This window comes from Leuciscus leuciscus, assembly GCF_965113295.1.
Source record: "Leuciscus leuciscus genome assembly, chromosome: 21".
Classification (NCBI taxonomy): Eukaryota; Metazoa; Chordata; class Actinopteri; order Cypriniformes; family Leuciscidae; genus Leuciscus; species Leuciscus leuciscus.
In genome coordinates this window covers 22,322,562-22,346,007 of record NC_138745.1, presented here as the reverse complement: position 1 = coordinate 22,346,007, position 23,446 = coordinate 22,322,562, and the positions used below count along the sequence as shown (strand labels likewise).

The 23,446-nt window shown below is 38.7% G+C and overlaps 1 protein-coding gene and 1 long non-coding RNA gene across 3 annotated transcripts in view; one reads left to right on the top strand and one right to left on the bottom strand.

Moving 5' to 3' along the window:
* mpp7a (MAGUK p55 scaffold protein 7a) overlaps window positions 1-23,446 on the top strand; it is a 128,468-nt gene that overhangs the window by 34,285 nt on the left and 70,737 nt on the right. Inside the window, exons 2-4 of one of the 2 annotated variants that reach the window (XM_082151732.1) lie at window positions 6,608-6,663; window positions 10,289-10,448; window positions 20,805-20,923. In XM_082151732.1, coding sequence (XP_082007858.1) covers window positions 10,412-10,448; window positions 20,805-20,923 — 156 coding nt within the window. In that variant the 5' untranslated portion in view covers window positions 6,608-6,663; window positions 10,289-10,411. The remainder of the gene's footprint in view (window positions 1-6,607; window positions 6,664-10,288; window positions 10,449-20,804; window positions 20,924-23,446) is intronic. The other variant, XM_082151731.1, reaches the window with a different exon arrangement.
* LOC309485106 overlaps window positions 1-23,446 on the bottom strand; it is a 167,730-nt gene that overhangs the window by 98,338 nt on the left and 45,946 nt on the right. The window lies entirely within an intron of this gene.

The window sequence follows — 23,446 nt, the reverse complement described above, 5'->3', positions numbered from 1 at the left end:
ACTCGATAATGTAAAATCGCACATCTTTAAAACAACAATTCTGATATTATGGCAGACTATATATATCGCACACCCCTAGTCCAGGTCGGTTCCGGGTGGTACATTTCTCGGATCTGCACGGTTCCGGGTCCAGCTTTTGAAATAATAGACGGTTCCGGGTTGGTTCCGTGTAGCACATTACGGGTCTCTCTGGATATGGGTACGAATTTTTCTGACGTATCACTGATTATAATGGGTACTATTGTCTTTTTGTTGCGTGGCGCTGCTCTCGTCCGAGGTAGACGTGGAACTAGTACGGCAGCTCTGCGGGTTTTGCCTGGGGATGCAACTTTGGAGTGGACGAGTTTCGGAGAACATCTGTGCTATAACATTTGCGCTAACGTTTCGTTTTACAAACGACTTTGTTAGCTTATTGAATTACCGAATTAAAATTATTTTAGCGGGCAACGCTCAGTTGTAGTTAATGTTACCCTGTTGAGAAAATAACATTTAGCTAGGTTAAACAAAAGTTTTACCTTTTTAGTGACTAGCCATTAGTTTGTTAGTTTTTTTTAAAGCCCACAAAAAATGCAGTTAATCTTGAATTTCATTAAAGGTAACTGCAACAAAGCATCAAGAAAGAACACATCCTATATAAATCAGGGTGAACAGTACGCATCTGAAGTGTCTCTGGCGAGGGAAAAATCCATTATTTATCAGCTTTAATATACTTATTGTCTTATCGGGCCGATAATAATTAACATATCGGCCAATACAGATGTGTTGGCTGATATATTGTGCATTCCTAATATAGGTGACTAGGTATCTAGTCATCAGACATCTTGTCTGATCTTGCCCAATTATTTGAATCCTGTTGTTGTTTCTGTATTGGACGCTGAGTGGTATATGTCTACACATAGAACACACACACACACACACACTCTCACTCTCACTCTCTCTCTCACACTTGCAACCAGACTCTAGTTTTGGTGTTTCTATAAACAGCTTTTGGCTTTAGTTCAGATGTGCTAATCCTTGTTCCATATGAACTGCTGAAAAGGCCAATTCAAGAGCTCATTAAACTGCTGTTCCCTTAAAAGGTTAGTTCACCCAAAAAATGAAAATTCTGTCAGTAAGTACTCACCCTCATGTTGTTCCAACACCGTAAAACTTTAGTTTATCTTTGGAACACAAATTAAGATATTTTTGATTAAATCTAAGAGCTGTCTCGTAATTTCCTTTTACTCTGAATTACTCTGTCCCACGGTTGACTTTTTTGATTAAAAAAAGTTACACAACAGTTAGCTATAGGACATTTCTCAGTAGCGAGGTGTAGTGGTTGACCGATATGTTGCCATGGCCAATATATTTTCCGATATTTGATTTTAAATTTTTTTTTATATCATTTAAACAAGTCTTTGAATATGTGCATAAATGTATCAGTAATATTCCTTCGGTCGACCACTAGTGAGCTGGTAACGTCTTTTTTTTTTTTTTTTTTTTGCAAGTGAGTGAATGTACCTAAAGATCTTTCTTACCTGTCCACACTTTCTGCTTTTGTTTTTCTTTATCGTTATTAAGTGTCCTCATACTTTCAAAACGGTTGACATATATTAATTTGTATGTACATTTTGTAATTATAATGCAGTTCATATTTCTGTTCATTATCCTGAGAAAGTGCGATGGCCTGAAAGTGAATGTTCTGTCATGTTGAATAGTTGATGGTAAATAAATAATCAACATTCTCTCCTGCTATCTGCTCCTAACAATGTGCCCATTCATAGCTGTGAAAGTTTACTGTAACCTCTCTCTCGAACATAAGCTTCAAATGTGTGCAATATTCAAATGGGATTGAATTGTGAAAAATTACAGTATGTCCTTTTCACTTCCCTCTTTTTAGGACAATAGTTATAGAAAGACCTATATTTGCAGAAATTTAGTTTTGTTAGAGTCAGCTTTGACAGTGGCATTTTTGGTTTTTTTTTATTAGAGCCTTCTCATGGCTAGATGTTTGTCTGTAGGAAGAGAGACACTATATGGTACTATGTATAAAATGAGGCCATTGCTGGTAGAGTTAAATAACCATTTGAATTTCTGTGGTCTATGTGTAATGCAGTGTCTGGATTTCTTTTTGTGTCTGCCAACTACAGTGTTTTTCTGAAAGGGGTGACTTCAGGGGGAGCTTTGTTTGTTTGTTTGTTTGTTTGTTAGTTGTTGTTTTTTTTTTGTAAAAAACATTTTAGCGTTATTTATATATATATATATATATACAATAATATATAAATATGTAAATATTTTAATTTTCTATTACAATATTCAATTCCTAACTGGGTTTCTCACATTTCACAAGAAAATCCAATGAAAGTCCTAGAACACTCCAGATCACTCCCCCTCCCCCCTTACCCAAAACAATATTCAAAGCATATCCATGAGAGAATAAGATCAGCAAAGCAAGGTGTGTGTGTGTGTGTTTGTGTGTGTCTGCATGCGTGCGTGCATGGTCGGTCAGGTTTGTGCAATCCAGTTCAACCTAGGTTAACATTTACTCGTCAACATGGCGGTAACCTAAACTGTACCACTGTAAACTGCATTGTTTCATTTTACAAATTACTTGGTTAGCTTAGTGAATAAGTGAATTTAAAATAATTTGTTAAAACCTTTATAGTTTTAGCATTATTTTACTTTTTATTTTATAGCAACAACCCCCCCCATAAGGGTTAAGATATTTCCGGTATTCCTGCTGTAATTAAGATAAAGCTGCTTGTTTTATACTTTATAATTACTTGTTGCATTAAAATAACCTTTTTTTTTCTTTTTTTTTTGGGTGAATCCAGACGACATTCTTAAGGCCCGTACACACCGGGACGAATTTCGCGCGATATTCGCCGACGTTTAACGCCTCGTGACTAAACAAAGGGCGCCAATGTGAGTGTGCACACCGACGCGAAAAACGGCACGCGTAAAAGCGTAATTTTTTTTTAGATGCCTCTGGTTCGTTTTTTTTGTTTGACGCGCTGCGTCAAAAACTATGAGATTGCCACTTTTGCTCACGTGTCAGGAGCTTCTGAAGTTACAGTAAAACACAACTTGGGGGCGCTCAAACACAAAACGGTCTTGTCGAGCACACATACGTAACAGCGAAGAAGATATACGCCAAGTAGCGTCTACACTGCCCATAGACAGACACTGCCGGGAAGAAATAAGACGAGGAAGATGCAAGGCAAGATGAATGTAGAGCTGCTGGTCTCGTTGGTGTCGGAACATAAAGAACTATATGACAAACGCGACTACAAAAATCCTGTATAAAAGAGAACTGTTATGGAGTGGTATTGCAGAGTATAGACTGTTATGGAGTGGTATTGCAGAGTATATACTGTTATGGAGTGGTATTGCAGAGTATATACTGTTATGGAGTGGTATTGCAGAGTATATACTGTTATGGAGTGGTATTGTATTTCTGTTTTACATTAAGCACCATCTAATGTCAGGGAATTAATTTGCATGTTCACTCGGCTCATCGTCAGCGAAAATCGCTTGGGTGTGATTCACACAAAAAACACGTTGAAAAACGCTGGCGAATAACGCGCGTCGATATTCGTCCCGGTGTGTACGGGCCTTATGTCGTTGTTTGAGCCAAGGCAAAAATGACATGGTTGTTTGTCCGTTTCCATGGCACAACAAAACATTTTAATAGCACTAATAGCAATACAAATACAGATTACTATTATTAATAATACAATTATTACTAAAATTATAAGCCTAATAACAGTCTTTAGTTTCGAACACAGCACAAAAGCATGCAGCTTTAAACAGACTTTAATGATAGTGAACAAATTAGAAGAATCAAAAGTTCTTTTTAAACAATTAATTTTTTCAATGTGTGGTCCTCAAGAGAAATATTAAGCCAATAAAAAAGGGTTAGTTCACCAAAAAAGAAAAATTGTCATTAATTACTCACCCTTGAGTCTTTCCAAACCTGTAAGACCTTTGTTCATCTTCAGAACATACTTTCTGTAATGTGAAATTACTTTATTCATACATTTTTCTTCTTCTGTGTCAGTCCTTGATGCTGTTCACGTTGTAAACACAGTGCAGCGCTTCCGGGTTCTACGTCAAAATGCTGGTTCAGTATTGGCCGGTTACTGCGTCAGCATCACACGCATGCGTCGTGGTGCTCATGTGAACCGCGTCAGAGACTGGCACTGGCATAACTCTCGTGCAAAGTTTGCCAATTTCATGTGTGATAATCCACGGGCTCGCTTTTTAGGTGATTTATTTCTATGAGAGGTTTATCACCAACTCTATCTTTCTTTAGCTCACCAAATGATTCATTCTCATTTCCGGTGATAAAAAAAGTAAATGAGTAAATAATCAGCTAAATGCAAAACCCCCTGTGACTATGGAGCACACCGCTCTGCGACACTCTTAGAGAGCGTCATATATAACAACCAATATTAATAAAAGGGTTCAAAAGTTATGTGGCAGCACTACAGTAGTCACACAACAGCTGTAGAAATCAACTAATTCCATCCGTCCTGCTACTCCCTTGTGCTTCATCCACACATGTCACAGCCATCTGTCTGCCATCAAAATGATGTCCTGCCTCATGTTTTCTGTATTACAGACCACATGTGAGAAGCATGTCAGTGTCTTAACTGCTGCAACCCTGAATCCATTTTAGATTTTTAATCTAAAGCAAATTGAAAAAAAATCTTATACAGGCTATGAAAATAGCCAAGGAAGCTGGCATGGGGTGTTAAAACACAAACCAACCAACCAACCTGTGTGACAGTTTGTGACTTTTCACCCTTTTGTAGTTTTCATATTTTTAGCATGTGAACAATGCATACAGTTGCTGTGGTAAACTCCTCTTTTTAAAAAGTTGCATCAACAAATGAATCCCTTTTAAGCCGTTACAGCCATACACATTCAGACAAGACTGGATGTGCCAACCATTCAAATGTTTGGGGTCAGTAAGATATATATATATTTTTTTTTTTATTAACCCTGGAATTGATACTTTTATTCAGCACAGATGCATTACATTGATCAAAAGTGACAGTAAAGACTTCAAATAGCCTAAATGCTGTTCTTTATGATTTTATTTTTATTGGTTACACTTTATTTTAAGGTGTCTTTGTTACAGTGTAATTGAAGGACTAAGTAATATTAATTATCAACATGTACTTACTATAGGGTCAGGGGTTGGCTTAGGGTTTGGTTTAGGGTTAGTTGCATGTCATTATGCATAATTCACTGTTATTACTAACTACGATAGTGTGGCTTCTAAAAAAAAACCTTTTGTAGTCAGTATTGTACTGTTGTAACTTGACTTGAAAAGGTGCCATTCAAGTGAAAAGCATTACACAGCAGCATGTTTGTGGTGATAATCAGAGAAGGCAGTGTGTGGAGTGTTTTAATAATCAGACAAAAATCAGTTGATTTCCCTCAAGGGAATTATTCTAACTGCTTCATGTGGTGTATCTTCTTGTGTGTCTGTGCCGATCCACAGATGAATGAATAGAGAGAGCGCTGATGTGTGGTAGGGTGGCAGAGTGCCTCTGGAAGCTGTCCTCTAAAAAGAGCCCTAAATAAATCATTCATCTCCTTATGACTCCACACAGCCTCTGAGGGCCCATAGAGACGGTCACACACAATACTCACCCAAACTCTCACTGAAGGAATGGGGTTTTGTTCTCTCACAAACGCCCCCAATCATCACGTTAATGACTCTTACAATGCTCCAAACCTCAAATGCACCTTTGATGGTGCACACACACCCCTCTCATGTGCACAATAAGGCTCAGTACAAATGAACTTTGAGCCAGCTGAAACTATTGAACCATTTCAGTGTTGTGTTGTGGTTTGGATGCAAGACATTCATTAATACATGCCCTCTAGAATGAGGTTATGACCTTTTGTATGACATTTAAAGGTTTTGTGATGAATTAATGAACCCACACTAACTTCTCTTCAACTATCCTCTAGTCTACACTTTTACGTTTGAGTGGATGATTAGTAAATGTTTTATGCTATATCTCCACCTGGTGGTTACAACACGCAAACGTCTTTCCACTACAGGGCTCAAGAATTAGGCATTATTTTGCTACTTTGGTTAAAATAATTAAAATAATACTATAGATTTTTTTTATTTGCCCTACTAATATTTTCACTGGCCCCACAATTTTTTTTTTTTTATGTCATACATACAAAACACATTCTTAGAAATAGTTGAATATTTAGAATTGCATTAAAATGTTGCATTTTATTAGAGGAATTTTTGGTTAAATGGACTGCATTTATATAGCGCTTTCACAGACCTATGGCCACCAAAGCGCTTTACATAGCCTCACATTCACCCATTCACTCACTCATTCATACACCGACGGCGGTGTCAGCCATGCAAGGCGCCATCCAGCTCGTCGGGAGCAGCTGGGGTTAGGTGGCTTGCTCATGGACACCTCGACACTTGGTCAAGTGGAACCGGGGATTGAACCACCAACCTTTCAGTTTGTAGACAATCTACATGAACCACTGAGCCACTGCCGCCCCAAAATGATGTTTTGTAAAATGATTCTACCTTTCCATAATTTTTCATTTCTCTTTGCCTCTCTTTTAATTTGATTAGATTGTTGTTACGACTGAGAAAACCTCCTGAAGGAACTCACTCTTCTTGTCGATCAGGTATGTGGTTGTCTATGCGTGGGAATATGTGTGTTGTCAGTAGGCAGGTGTTTAGTTGTGAGCTGATAAGTGCAGCATGTGCAAGCTGCATTAATGTGTGAAAGCATATTTACACACAACTGATGTTACAATTTTAATGTTAAAGCACTTTTCCCTAATCTACCTAGCCTGTTAAAAAAAAGTAATCCAGAAGAGTGTGGCTTCTTGGCATTCTCAAAACATTTACTCTACTGTAATGAAATATTAAAATAGTTGTATATCAGAATAGACAACTACTTTTAAATATCCAATAATAGAGAAAAAAAAAATTCTTAAGGAATGTGTAGTTCTAAAATCAACCAGCAGGGGCTAATATGGCTGTGTTATACAAATCTTGACTACATGCTTGTGAATTCCTTGCAGAAGACAAGCAAAGACATAAATGTGTTTAACATGCAAAAAACAGCCCTGGTTATACATCCACGTTTTGATTTGTGTCAGTAGAGAAACATACTTTTTGCTCTCATATAACAGTGTGAGATCTTCCAGCAAGGGATAACTGCCAAAGATAACCAGCCAATCTCTGAGTCTTTGTGGCCGACACAGCAACAGATAAGCTTATAGCCAAGTGACTTCATTTTTATTATAGTTTTAGCAGACACGCACTGATAGAGTCAGTCTGCCTTATGATTCGTTACTGGCACGTGGCAATTTATTGTGTTCCAATGATTCATTGTATGAAGTCAGGGGAGCGTTTTGTAGTTTCCATAAAAACAGGCATGTGTAGTTTATGGATAAAGTACCAGGCCGTCTTGACCTTCATGGCAGCAGATTTGCTGTATGTGAGCATAGACGAAACAGTGAGAAAGGTTGACTTAGTGTGTGAAAAGCTAGGCTAACTATTTAGGTGTGACTACCAGACAAGATTTAAGATGCATCCTTTTATAGGTGTACATATTAACATTAATCATATATATTAGTCTATTCAGGTGACAATTCAGCAGTTAAAAATGCAACCAATGAGTCAGCACAGTTGAATGTAGCCCCTACCTGCTCTTATTTCAGTACAGATGGTGCACAAGTTTCGGGTAGCCCTTCGTCGTAATTCATTTTTCTAATACACCAGCTTTAGAGGCTCATTCAGTCCCACGTACATGCTGTAATGCCCATGATTTACTGGTCTATAAGACTCTTAATGCACCTGCAGATGATTCAGTGATCTCCTGGGGCCCTTGATTCACAGATTCACATATTCTCTATGAAGCAGTGATGCTAAAGTCTATTAGAGACCGATAATCACTCCAATTTTTTTAATCCATAATGTTTCTTTTGTTGTCTATGGCAGAGAATGGCTCAACTTTGAGCTACTTATATTACTGGCATACTGGCATGCAGCAGTAAAGGCAAAATGGCCATTTTTCTTTTACCATAACCATATGTGTATCCACTTCATCGGTTTGTTCTGTGTTCTTGAGTATCTTGATGCTGTCTGTTTTATTGACTAAGAAACTGCTTCAGGTGATTCGGTGAGTAAGCTGTCTGAGTGAATAGAGGTCTGAACTGATTCAAAATAATGATTATTTACGAATGATTGCAATTGCTGGTTCAGCCAACAGAAATAGCCCAGAACTCATGGTACGCACAGATTGGGCCCCCATTCACTTCTGGGTCAGTGGAGCTTGCAGCTGTACACCTTATTATAATATTCACTGTTTCAATAGTACAGCCACAAGACGTAAACAATATGCATATTAACATGATTTTAGTGTGGGGAAAAAATGCTTCCTAATCTTTTCTGTGTAACGATGTTGCCAATTTTACAACTGTATTCAAATAATACAGAAGTTTTAATGGAAGAATTAATATAAGTGCTGTTATGAAATGATAATCTAAGTTTCTGCTTTAAAATATTCCAAAAAGTGGTCACATTTACTTCTTGAAGTAATCAACATGCTGTATACAAATGCTGTATACTATGTTAACTTGCATTTAACCTAGAATATTCCTTTTAATATAAAAAATATAATGCATCTTAATTCATACCAAGTTTGCTTGCCTAGTTTTGGTTCCTCCTGCGTCCGTCCGTGATAAGACTAAGGCTGCATTCGAAATCGCATACTCTTGAGTAGGCACTTATTCAAAATAAACAATTTCTTTGCTACTGCTAAAAAATAGATTCTAATGTAATCTATTCACCATGTTGTCATCATCATGTGACCAACCAGTGTCAGTTGCATTACTGACACTGCTATTCACAAATTCTCTCCTGTGGCTTCATGTACATCGTATGCACACTTCAGAATTTCGCTGGAAGAAGTAGGTCATCCGGGTACTATTTGAGTACTGTGAATTCGGACATACTACTCTTGAGACATTCTTTTTTGCCTACTATATAGTAGGTAAGTATAAGATTTCAGAAGCAGCCTGAGATATAGTACCTGTTTTGTGCTGCTTCCCCCAATGCTCACCTTTCCCTTGACTTGTGTATGAGTGCAAAAGTGTGTTTGGTTTACTCATTCTTCCAGAAGTTGCTCGGCGCTAATATTAGTCCAAGTGTTTTATTGACTGGATGGAAGACTACATTTTCTCACTGTATGAAGTTTACAGACACATAAACACGCTTGCGTACATTGGAATAGTGCTTGGTGCGTGTGCTCTTAAAACAGCATGTGCACACCAATGACACGCCATGCGTTTAATAACACGACTGCAACGAGTCAGTCACAGGCAGGAGTTACAGGACTAGAGGGAGAGAGGGAGAGATCGACAGAAGGGTCAGCAAAGAGGGGGAATAGGCAGAGGATGATAATGTAACAAAGAAATAGAGGGTGAAATGTGTTAAGCTGTCCTCAAGCTTCATGTGTATTGTCTCTTTGAGGTCTGTCTGATCTTGTGGGCGCTTGTAAAATGTTTAACATACAGTGTTCTTGCCGTGTGCAATTTTAGTGTGTTAAATCGTTTTTACCTATGAAATGCAAGTCTCTTTGCTCCTCTTTCCCCCTGTCTTCTTTCTGGTTCAAATTGCAGATCAACCTGATGGTTGCACTTTGTAAATTGTAATTGGCTGTAATGTCACCACTAGATGGCAGCAGTGCTTTACGATTATCATATAGCGATGTATGATTGAATCTCCAGCATACCTTTCATTGCAATCAGGTTTTTTTTTTTTCTCTTCTTCTTCTTCTTCTTCTCTCCATACAGATTCTTGTTCCACAAACCTGATACTGTGTGATCTATATAGAGGCAGAGCAAGTATGGTTGCCCCCACCTTCCTCTTTCCATCTCTCAGTTTTTCATTTGTTCTTTCAGGCCACTGGTTACAGGTCTTTGGGGTGACATAAAGGTTTCAAGGTGCTTTTGGTGCCGGCGGCAAGGATCCGGACAGGCACAGGCCCCTGGACGGAAAAAGCAGAAATTGGAATTGATTTCAGGAACATTTGGGGGCTAATGTATCTCTGTCTCTTTCATTCTGTCCCTTAATTTCTTCTTCTGTTCCTTTGCCTCACATCTTCCACATTTTGAACTCATTATATATTGCACAGTGCAGTTCAATTTGTAGGGCTTCTCCTGTAATTGTATATGCATGATCAACTAAGATTTTTGGTACTTAATATAATCATATCTATGTTGTTGTTGTCTTTTATAGATTTGCCAATGACATAACCAAGGGTTTGCAGACTCTTCCTGGGGTCGAGTCGCCCAACCCCAACGCTGCTGGATTGTTGTGGAAACGTTGTGAAGTTGAAAGGAAGCTGATTTGCCGCTCACCATGCCAGCCCTCTCCACCAGAACTGGCAGTGAGATAGGTACCTCATCTTACACTCTACACCTCATTGTATGGCAATTAGGTCCTCTAGTAGTTTGACCAGCAAACTTGGCCAATTGTCAACTTCCAGCTTTTAAAACTATTTAATGTTTATTGTTAAAAATAATACACCAACAAACATATGATTCACTGATTACTAGATATATTAATCATCACGGATGTATGAGATCTTCGTGAACGACTCACACGCGTCTGACTTGTACATTCATCGCTTTATTAAAGGGGGGGTGAAACACTCAGTTTCAGTCAATCTCATGTTAATCTTGAGTACCTATAGAGTAGTATTGCATCCTTCATATCTCCAAAAAGTCTTTAGTTTTATTATATTTATAAAAGAAAGATAGGCTGTACGATCACGACCGTGAACCTTTATCGTTGGGACTGCTCCATCCTTAAGCATTAGACGATCTGCAAATCCGGCGTCAAACTGGGCCTTGTTTATAAAACAATCATCGTCGAAATGCAGGGAACAACCAAGAACACTTGCACAACTCCGTTGATGACTTCCCTAAAGCCGAGCACAGCGCTTTGATGGGCGTACTGCTTTCGCACTCTCGCTCTGGTCTACGGGTGCGCGCGCGCGCCCTTCTGGGAGAAGTGCCCTTAGTATAAGGAAATTCCGCCCCATCGGACGTCACACACGCCCATACTCGAAAAAAACTTTCCGAAACTTGTGACAAACCGGAAGGAGTATTTTTGGCACAGAAATACTCTATCAAACGTACAACTTAATTTTTGAAACTTTGTCCATGTTTAGCATGGGAATCCAACTCTTTAATAGTGTAAAAAACTCAGTATGCATGAAATAGCATTTCACCCCCCCTTTAAAAGTTAGGGGTTGGTACTTTTTAATTTATTTTTTAAAGAAGTCTCTAATGCTCACCAATGCTGCATTAATTTGATCAAAACAAAGTAAAACAGTCATATTGTTTCAGTAGTCATTACTCTAGACTTCAGTGTCACTGAATATATTTCCCAAAAATATTTCAATATACTAATTTGGTGCTCAAGAAACATTTCTCATTATCAATGTTGTAAACAGCTGCACTGCTTAATATTTTTGTGGACATTTGACACCTTTTTATCAGTGCTCGAAGTGGGGCGGTACTCACCGGTACGCAGTACCGGCACTTCTGCATTTTACTCCAAAGCGTACCTGCACTTTTTCTTGCGTACCGCTACTTCTCGCATGTAGCCGGTAGGCTACTCTATCACTGACAGAAAAAGCGTCACTGCCCATTTCACATATACTCCGTTTGCATTGCGTATTTTTTTCCCGCACCCATATTAACAGGTTAGAGCTTTCACACTGCATGCGGATGCGGTCCGGCAATGCGTTCCAGGTGCGGTGCTTATACAGCAGTGCAACGATCGTTTCCGCACCGAGTCTATTTTCCCTGTGCTGCACGCGCTGAATTAAAGTGACAGCGCATGGTTCGTGGTCAAAATTAACACAGAATATGACATGGAAAATATAATAATCTCACTATAAATGCATTTAATTAAATAAAATGTAGTAATCTCACCATAAATGTATTTTTGGACTTGCAGACTTGGAGTTCCATTTTCACACACACACACACACACACACACACGCACACGCACGCACACACACACACATACACGACTTGTTTAAATACATTTATGTTGTTAATAAATATCAATAAATTGTTGTTGTACCAGCAATATCTCCAAGTTTTGTTTTTCACTGTAGAAATCTCAAATGTCATGATTACTTGCCAATGCAAGAGAGTACCGGCACCTTTTTCCCCCCACTTCAAGCACTGCTTTTTATGAATTATTTGAGTAGAATGCTTTTTATATATATATTTTTTTTTTAAATAGCATTTATTTTTTCTGTCACTATTGATCAATGGAATGTATCTTTTATGCACAAATGTATAATTTTTTATTTATTTTCTCTCCCCCAAATCCCTTACTCTCGGTCTCATTTCCTTTTATAAAGAAGGGATTACTAAGTGAATGTAATCTATTTGAAAATAATGCCTAGTTGGGATATAAAAGTCTGATTGACGATCGTAAGATTGCTGGGAGACGTGTGGTATGGTTGGGCTACGTCTGTTGTGTGCAATCCTGTCTTGCCCAACAGGTTTTTAATGAACACTTTGAACGCCCAGTAAGCCACTGTGGATCTGATAGATTAGAATCATTACATACCTCATGTCAAGATGTGTGCGAGCACTCCTGTGCCGTTATGCCACTGCTCTTGATGTGTTATTGCCTGCTATGCTGTTGTTGGACACCTGACATAACATCTCTCTCTCTCTCTCTCTCTCTCTCTCTCTCTCTCTCTCTCTCTCTCACACTCACACTCACACTCACACACACACACACACACACACACACACACACACACACACACACACACACACACACACACACACACACACACACACACACACACACACACACACACACACACACACACACACACACACACACACAGTCCCATTCATAAGGCAGGAAATTGAGATTTAATCACCAAAGTCTGCTATAAAATTGATCAAGGATGACTGCCACTAAATTATTAGCTTGTTTCTGGCTCTTATGATCTTTTTTTTCTTTTTTATTATTTCCTCAATGCAGGTCTATTCTTTCTCTCATTAAACCTCTCCATCACACAGTGTCTGTTCTGTTCTAGTCTCATTTCTCTGTATGGACATAAAATCCTGTTCTTTTACTCCATGTATCCTGTTTTTCGTGTGGGTGTTTTGCTTCCTAGTGGCATTTGATTTCACTACCCTTGGGTGTCCTCGTACTGACAGACCCATCCACCCACTACCTGTAAAATGTGTATGTGAGAGAAAGAAACTCTGGTGTTGATGTCATATGATAAATTACTGTAATTCCTCTTGCATCAACTGCAAACTCAATCATCCTGTGCACTTCAGCTCACATTCACAAAATCAGAAGTTATTCTCTCAGACTCCCTAAAAGAAGCCTTAAAAAAGCCTAACCCTGTCCTAATTGCAGTCCAGATCAATTTATTTAAAAAACTAATATTTAAAATGAACAAGTGTTTTTTTTATTGAAAATATTTTATTATACAGTGGGGAGAACAAGTATTTGATACACTGCCGATTTTGCAGGTTTTCCTTCTTACAAAGCATGTAGAGGTCTGTAATTTTTATCATAGGTACACTTCAACTGTGAGAGACAGAATCTAGAAAATCCAGAAAATCACATTGTATAATTTTTAAATAATTAATTAGCATTTTATTGCATGACATAAGTATTTGATCACCTACCAACCAGTAATAATTCCGGCTCTCACAGACCTGTTAGTTTTCTTTAAGAAGCCCTCCTGTTCTTCACTCATTACCTGTATTAACTGCTCCTGTTTGAACTCATTACCTGTATTAAAGACACCTGTCCACACACTCAATCAAACAGACTCCAACCTCTCCACAATGGCCAAGACCAGAGAGCTGTGTAAGGACATCAGGGATAAAATTGTAGACCTGCACAAGGCTGGGATGGGCTACAGGACAATAGGCAAGCAGCTTGGTGAGAAGGCAACAACTGTTTGCACAATTATTAGAAAATGGAAGAAGTTCAAGTTGACGGTCAATCTCCCTTGGTCTGGGGCACCATGCAAGATCTCACCTCGTGGGGCATCAATGATCATGAGGAAGGTGACTGATCAGCCCAGAACTACACGGCAGGACCTGGTCAATGACCTGAAGAGAGCTGGGACCACAGTCTCAAAGAAAACCATTAGTAACACACTACGCCGTCATGGATTAAAATCCTGCAGCGCACGCAAGGTCCCCCTGCTCAAGCCAGCGCATGTCCAGGCCCATCTGAAGTTTGCCAATGACCATCTGGATGATCCAGAGGAGGAATGGGAGAAGGTCATGTGGTCTGATGAGACAAAAATAGAGCTTTTTGGTCTAAACTCCACTGGCCGTGTTTGGAGGAAGAAGGATGAGTACAACCCCAAGAACACCATCCTAACCGTGAAGCATGGAGGTGGAAACATCATTCTTTGGGGATGCTTTTCTGCAAAGGGGACAGGATGACTGCACCGTATTGAGGGGAGGATGGATGGGGCCATGTATCGCGAGATCTTGGCCAACAACCTCCTTCCCTCAGTAATAGCATTGAAGATGGGTCGTGGTTGGGTCTTCCAGCATGACAACGACCCGAAACACACAGCCAGGGCAACTAAGGAGGGGCTCCATAAGAAGCATCTCAAGGTCCTGGAGTGGCCTAGCCAGTCTCCAGACCTGAACCCAAAAGAAAATCTTTGGAGGGAGCTGAAAGTCCATATTGCGCAGCGACAGCCTCGAAAACTTGAAAGGATCTGGAGAAGGTCTGTATGGAGGAGTGGGCCAAAATCCCTGCTGCAGTGTGTGCAAACCTGGTCAAGAACTACAGGAAACGTATGATCTCTGTAATTGCAAACAAAGGTTTCTGTACCAAATATTAAGTTCTGCTTTTCTGATGTATCAAATACTTATATCATGCAATAAAATGCAAATTAATTACTTAAAAATCATACAATGTGATTTTCTGGATTTTTGTTTTAGATTCCGTCACTCACAGTTGAAGACACTCACTTCTACATGCTTTGTAAGTGGGAAAACCTGCAAAATCGGCAGTATATCAAATACTTGTTCTCCCCACTGTATATATGATTTATATTTTTAATAAACAATCAAATATTTATGTATTTGTATAATTGATTTTAAGTATTTAATTTCCTTTTATTTATAAAGTTTTTTTTCATAAATATAAACATCAAAAAGATCATATTATTTCAAAAATGTATTATTACTATTATTATTTTCAGAAACTGTGAAAGGAAAGGTCATTCAGTGAGTGGTTCGGTTGTTTGAGCTGCACTCTCACCTGCCTTCCTCACAGTCTGTTAGCCTGATCATTTTGAATCTGCCCTTTGATTGGAGAATCGTAGCCCCCTACTAGGTTTTTATGAGCCGTATGAAGTTTTACAGTGTTATTCTGGGCCGGCCTGCCTCTCCAATTACTTTAACTCTCCCCAAGGCGTCACTTAAAAGATAAGAGGGCCAGGTAGGCTTGAGAGAGACAAAAGGGGACATGTGGGAAGTTTTTAGGACAGAAGTTCTTTAGCAGATAAACCTCCTCTAATGAAGATGAATGCATGTGTGTGTGACAGGTTTTATGCATGAAACTATCTGTGCAGGTATTCTACTTGAAACTGGAATTGTTTTTTGATTAGTGTGTGTATGTGGAAATAATATTTCCATCAGTCCTGTTCAGAAACAAGTGTATGGTGTAATGATGCCGTTGTCCGTAACGAGATCCATATTGAGCTCCATATTGTTTATCGTTCAGGTGCTGAGTCTCTCTTATGGCTTCAGCAGAGCACCAACTGAATGTGGCTGCAATGAGGGATATGACAGGAATGGCCATATTAAATTTCTTCTCGGCTAACAGTAAATTTTTCCATTCTGATGTCAAGAATGCAGAGCATCTGGGAGCAGAGGACAGAACGAAAGAGAGGGAGGGAGGGAGAGAGAGAGAGAGGAACGTTAGTAGCGGCTGCAGCAAGCACTTTGGGAGCACTTTATCGATTTCCAGCCATTTATCCTCCTCTTTTCCATCTCTCCTCTTTTCTCTCTCTCTACTGCCACAGGGATGCAGAACTGTAACACAAGGATTTGTTGCCACTGGAATAGCTCCCTGTTTCCAATTACATCAGAATGAAAATTTCCACTTCATTTTACCAAATGCAGGAGAAAGGAGAGGTAGAAAAGCGGAGGGAGAAGGAATTTCATTTTTTTTTTTTTTTTTTTTTTTTTTTTTCAGGAAATGGAGATATCTATCGCTGTCAACAAGCAGAACGCATTCAGTTCTGAATATCAGGTGCGGTTGCTCAAGTGTAAAAAGAGTCTGAACATCTTTATACATAAGGTCTAAAATCTACAAACAAGCAATCTACATTTACTTTATTGCATATCCATCACCAACACAATACTAGAGTGTTGCTAAGTGGTTTCTAGGGTGCTCTGGGTGGTGACTTACTAACCCAGTCAAAAGAGCCAACCATTTTGTCTCTGATATTCTGGTCACGCATGGATCTGATCTTTCAGTGTAGTAGCTAGAGTTTCAAAAACCCAACTTAAATTTCAAGCTTGTCCTTTTCCTTTTGCCTTTCCACCCTTTTTGGGGTATAGGCCGTCAACCAGGGCTCAGCAGGCATCTGTATCTTGGGCTTTCCTCTTGCCAGAGCCATAGGTCTTGTCCGATGTAGTCCTCTGTTATTTTTCTGGTGTGGTTGAGCTCTGATATAGACGAAATGTGTCCTGTCACATGGAATCAGAGTGTGATTGGACTGAATCTTTTCTACAGGTGTTGAAATGGCTGCTTCAGGATCACATTTCCTCCTGTGAGATTCTGGGCTCCAGAGATGCTCATTTGAGGGATGGTTTGACCTTGGCTACTGTGCCTCTAGATCAGAATGAAAAAAGCCAACTTTTTTTGGTGATATTTTTCTCTTATGTGTGTCCAGATGTTGACAAGCACCTCATGGCTCCAGCATGTGGAAAAAAACACCAGGGGCCTGATGTATAAACGTTGCATATGTACGTAATTTTTCATGCACACATTGAGATTTATAAATAAATAAAAATCTTAGCGTAAATGTGTGCGTATAGGGATACTCAAACAATAATTTTAACTCTTTTAATCTTTCTGATATACACATTTAGATAACATATGCCACTCTCATTAATAGTTAAGTACTGAAATGTGTGTGCTGTTGGTGTCATACACAGACAGACAGTAGTCTAATGATAACCATTTTGTGATAACCTGTAAGATATGCACGTTTTATTTTTTAAATGTTTTGTCAGTGATGCGCTCTGTCAGACAATTATTTACACTGCAAAAAATAAGTCCTGTCTGTTTCCATTTAAAAATATATAAACATCCTAAAATGTATGTTTACTTTATAGGCAAAATTAATTTGATTTGCTTAAAGCAATTAAAAAAATGCTATTTGGGCAGTGGAAAAAATTGAGAATAACTCTTCTCTGAAAACTTTCTCTGAAATGTATTTTGATTTATTTATTCTAAAACAAGGCAAGCATCCTGAATGACTTTTAGCAATGTAATGTGATGGCACATATCATATTTTCCTAATGTGTTTTTAGTGTAAACCATTGGTATCCTGTGGATGGAAATACGCATGGAAAAAATATGCAGATGACATTAAACTCATAATTGGTCATTCCGGGAGGAGATGCATGTACACAATCTTCTGCTGACTAAGTTTTATAAAGGGAATTTTGCGCAGGTTCTGGCGTACACATGATTTTATAAATCTGAAAACTTTTGTGCGTATGCTAAATCTAGCTTTTGTGTGTACGCACACTTTTAGGTTGAAATCTATGGGAAGTTTTATACATGAGGCCCCAGGAGCTTAAAATGAAAAATTTTAAATAAGTGCATTTTTTGTGTGTGTAAAATTACAGAATCACTCAATATGTTTCTGTTTGAAATAAATGGTGTTCCTTTGAACTTTCTATTCATCAAAGAATCCTGAAAAACTCCATCATGGTTTCCAGAAACATAAGCAGCACAACTGTTTTGTGTCTTGAGCACCAAATCAGCATGATTTCTGAAGGATAATGTGACACTGAAGACTGCAGAAATGGCTGCTGAAAATTCAGCTTTGCCATTACAGGAATAAATTGTTTTAAAATATACATTTATTTTAAATTGTAATAATGTTTCACAATATTTACTGTATTTAACCAATCAAATGTACCTTGGTGAGCATAAAATAAATATTACATACCTCAAACTTCTGAATGCCTCTGTACATGGTACTGTATATTGCCACATAAACGTCCATCAGTGGGTATTTTAATTTAAAGTTACTGCTACAAATTCACATTTGCAACCATTTAAGTTGCAGAATGGAGTACGAATTGTTTATTGCATAAAGCAATTAGTAGGATGACGCAGTGTATAAATGCACTACTGATGTATCGGATTAGACACCATTTAGTGTGTGTATAATTGGAGTAGATGGTCCAGAACATGCTAGTAGGTCTGGGAGATCCTGGGCAAGAGCTCTGATGTGGTGTTGTGGTTAAAGAGGTTGGAGCTGAGAACACTGCGATGAAACCCTACAATGGACTCAGAATGCCAAAAGAGCATGCGTGTTTGTGTGCTTTATGCATATCTGCTGTTTAGACCCAGATCAAAGATCACTACAACTCAGACCTTTGTGTAGCCAGATAATTTTCTCTCTTTCCCCCCTCTACTATATAATGTCAGCTCCGGAGGGCCTCTCTTTCTCTCTGTGGATGTAGCTTTTCTGTTTTAGGAGGTAAATCAAAGGAAAAATGAATGAAAGTATGCAGTGCAGCTGTTCCTGTTTTCATATTTCCATTCACTCGCTCAGTTTTCTCACAGACAGGCATGAACCATGTTCTCAGAGTATCACCTGAAATGCTGACCCCTAAGGTGGTTATATGCATGAGTGTGTATTTGCATGACATTTATATTGCTTCACAGAGTCAGTCTCTCAGCACTTGAAGGAGAGAAGTACGGCCCAGTGTTCATTTTCTGCTGCACAGCTCACTGAGACGAGTGTGTGTGAATCTTTTTGCACTATTGACTCTTGAACCCTTCCAAACAAGACATTCAAAGAAAGCCATTTTACTGTTCCTTTTCGAAATGTGGCCTGTGTTGTAAATCTTTCTGGTCTGGTTTTCTGCCAGTTGTCCTCTTCTTGGCTAGTGTGAGGCCAACAGGAGCCAGACAGGGAGCCAACGGAGCATATTTCCCATGCGGACAGCCTCTATTGTGGCGTGTGTTTGTGTGTTTGTATGCGCTGTCCTTGTTTCTTTTTTCAGGCCCTTATGTGAGCGGCTAAGAATATCTGTGTTCCAGAAAACCATCATGTCTGCATCACTTAAGCGTTTGTGCGTGTCTGTGTGTATTGTGTTTAACTCCAGACAGTTTGGATGACCTTGTTGCCTTCCTAACAGCCTGTGTAATTAAAGTTGCTCTCCATGCCCTGTGCTGCTGACCCATAATGCTGTGAATTTGAGAAGCAGGTCCTTCCGGCCTCTGCTCCGCCCTGTTGTATTCCAGCACTGCCATTGATGTCTGAGGAACGCTGTTATTTTCTGGAGGCCGCTGGGAAGTGTAGGCGTGTGAAAAGGAAACACTGCTTGGCACAGCATTCTTTCACATCCCGTCCGGTATATTTGGCCTAGCGGCCAATAATGTTCAGTTTACACAGATTCTTTTTTAGGCTGCTGGGACATAAGGTTAGATGTTGACTTTTAAACTCTGCCCCTTTTTTTAGATTAAAGGTACGACATTGACACGGTGTGACCGTTACACTGGTTAAAATAGCTGATTTCACTGGATTTAAACATTGTTGGAAACATTTGGGATAATGCAAGTACATGTTAATAAAAGTGTTTTTTTGGATATTTTAATAAAAAAAATCTTACATATTGTGCCTTTAAACTGACCTAGAGCTCTAGGAAAGACTGTCTGGCCATCTTGCACTTTCAGCTCAAGTGCTGATGTATGAATCTGACAGCAGCAAAAATGAAAACTGTAATTTGCTCATGTCATTCCAAACCTGTATGACTTTTTTCTTGTGTGCAACATAAAAGAATTTGAGAAATTGCTTTAGTGTTTATTTGTCCTTTCAATGGATGTAAATGGTCACAAAAACATTCTTCAAAATATATTTTGTGTTCCACAGAAGAAAAAGTCAGTCATACAGGTTTGGAATGACATGCAGGTGAGTAAATGATGAGAATTTTCATTTTTGGGTCAGTTACTTTTCTTAATAATTGTAGTCGTTCATATCTACCTTCCTCTGTGGTATTTGCGTGCGCATAAGCATCTTATAAAGACCTGGGTGGTGTTTGCTTGTTTAAACATCACAGGCATCCTAATGAAACTTTAGGGATTTGATTCACAGTTCCAGTTGTGATTCCTAGAAAAACAGGAAATATCCAGACAAAGGGAGGAAGTAAGGTGCACTCTGGGAGAGGACCTCTTTTTTTTTTTTTTTTTTTACCCTTAGTTTGACCCATTGAGCATGCTAAATTAAACCATAATGTTTTCACTTTTTGTTTTTTGGTGCACTGATGTTTGAAGGCTATACTAATGTCACACCATCTTAGAGGTTATCACTGGAGAGTAATCTTCATAACTGATCTGACATGCTTCAGGTGACTGTTAATGCAGATTTTATGGGACTTGTTTGCATCCGTCTATATTTTCTCTTTGGGTATTGGGAGTGTGCGTGTGTGTCTAGGTGTGTAATGTGTTTCCTGTATTTCCTCTGCAGGTCTGTATGAGCTGTTGTCTGTATTGCCGTCTCAGCTGCAGCCTCATGTTGAGAGCGCAGATGACCGCTCCTTTCTACACACTATGTTTGGGGAGAGGAGTCTATATTCATTGGTCAAGGTGAGTGTGTGTGTGTGTGTGTGTGTGAGAGAAATGTTAGACATAAACTACTCTAAGTTGTGTCATAACACACTAGGTCACTAAATCTCTGTCATTGCATCATTGCAATTTGTTGTTAAAGGGTAGTTTTGTTTTTTGTTTAGTTGGTTGTACAAGTGGTGATCTAAAGGCACATCCAGAAAAAGTAAAATTGTGATTATTATTGAATGTGAACGGTTTCAGACTTGAAATAGGGATGCAGGCTGCAGTTGTTGCTAAATCTAAATCTGGGGTTAAGGCCAGTTTTAATTGTGTTTGTAATTTTAATTTCATCATTCCCTTTTTTACTTGTTCTCTCCGACTCGTCTTTTTGAGTTTTCTCATGCTACTTTTGGGAAGTCAGTTTAATCAGGTTGTGCTGTGCCTGTGCTTATCGGCTTTCACTTGTTTTACCTGCAGTTCCTTAAATTTTTTTCATGGTCAATCACTGCTGTCACTAATGCTCAGATACATGTGATCATTGTTAATACATAGTTCACTGGCTGTATTGGTCCCATTGTACCATGCTGTAGGCTGAGCTGGCCTGTGCTCCAGAAGTCCTCTATATAACAGTCTATCCGCTGAGGCAGAAGAGGTCTGACAGGCAGGACAGCAGACCACAGTCTAAGCCAAAGACCTCTGATCTCTTTTCTCCATGCAATTAAAGCAGGGTTTCACACATGTCCCACTGCACTCTGTTCCTCTGCCAAGGTGCCACTCCAGAGAGCCTTACAGGAAATCTGACACAACCTGTAATTTCCACCTAGGTTAAGTTTGTCTCTGTGTGTGTGTGTCTATATAAGACAAAGGGGAAAACGAAAGGAAGAGAAGGATAATTTGGAAACTTTCCTAGTTTAGAATTTAGAAACTCTTCTAGTGAGAAGTAAATAGTTCGGTAACACTTTACTTAAAGCCTTTATGTATAATATATTATAAAAGTATTTTAATGCATTTATTATGCCTTGTAATGCACCTTATAATGCATTGTATTGTATCATGAATAATTGTAACCGCAGTTATAATATAATACATTGTTACAACTTATAAAGTGCAATACATGAAAACATGACAACCAATTTCAGATGTAACAAGGAATGTAATATTGTAATGCATTTTAACTTTGGCTACAATTTATGAAATGATATAATGCATTACTATGTGCATGATGAATACCTTTATTTAAAGCCTTTATGTATAATGCATTATACGCCCAATTGTTCTTTCCTATAGACTCTATCCTATAAAGTTTGATTCTATTTTTTTTTTTTTGTATGGCTGCAATTACACTAATCCAATATTTCAAATAATTTTTGATTGAAGATTGACCCCCCCCACCACACACACACACACACACACACACACACACACACACACACACACACACACACACACCTACCTAATCTTTAGTTCGTAAGCTTAACACCGCTGTGAGATCAGCTGCCAATGCCTATGGTTTTCACCTCTGTGCATTTCTGTATGTGTTATTACAAGACGAAACCAGATTCAGCACATGTATTCAGCCTTCCAGGGGCTACACTGCACGCACCTGTGGGAGCTGGGGAAAGGTGACCTCCTCTGAGGAGTCTGATGTTTAGACCTGCCATCTCATTAGCTGTGTGGAGCTCAAATGGTTTCTCTTTCTTGCTTTTCCCCGGACAGTGTGCTTGAGGTGCCCAATCTGGCCTCGTTTCAGGGATTTCCACCATGGAAAAAACTGTTTTTGTGAAGTTTAGCTCTAAGTGACCAGGGAGTGGGATAGTGGGTCTCATTCACTAATAATTCTGTCTCGAAATTCTTAATATTGTAATACCACGATGTTGACAAGCAACTGCAATGTTCATCTTTATATATATATATATATATATATATATATATATATATATATATATATATATACACACATACACATATATATATATATATATATATATATATATATATATATATATATATATATATATATACACACACACACACACACACACACACACACACACACACACACACACACACACACACACACACACACACACACACACAAAACAGTGTTTTGTCGTTTTCGGACAAATGATCATGCCGCAGTATATTGTGGATACATGTGTATATATTAATATTGTTTGTTTTCTTGTTTGGTTTATTTTGGAAGCAGTTTGTTTTTGCTTTTATTAATTTCAGTTTATAAACTTGGCAAAACCAGTTATAAAATCACTTCCATTCTCACCATATTAAAGCTTCCCATATGCAGTCAGGAAGTTCAAATCTCTCACTTATCTACTTATCAGTTTATAACACAGATGGAGACGTCTGCCCTACTGTTGAATGTGAGATGCTGAAGATGTATTTGTTGGAGTCCCAGCCGCTGGCAGTTACGGCTATACATTTTCCTACTTAATACCGAGCCACCATATTAATGTTTGTGAAGTCTCTTAAAGAGCAGCTGGTGTCTGATTCTGATTCTTTATAATCTGTATTCTGCATCCAAAATAAATTTCCAGAGTAATACAA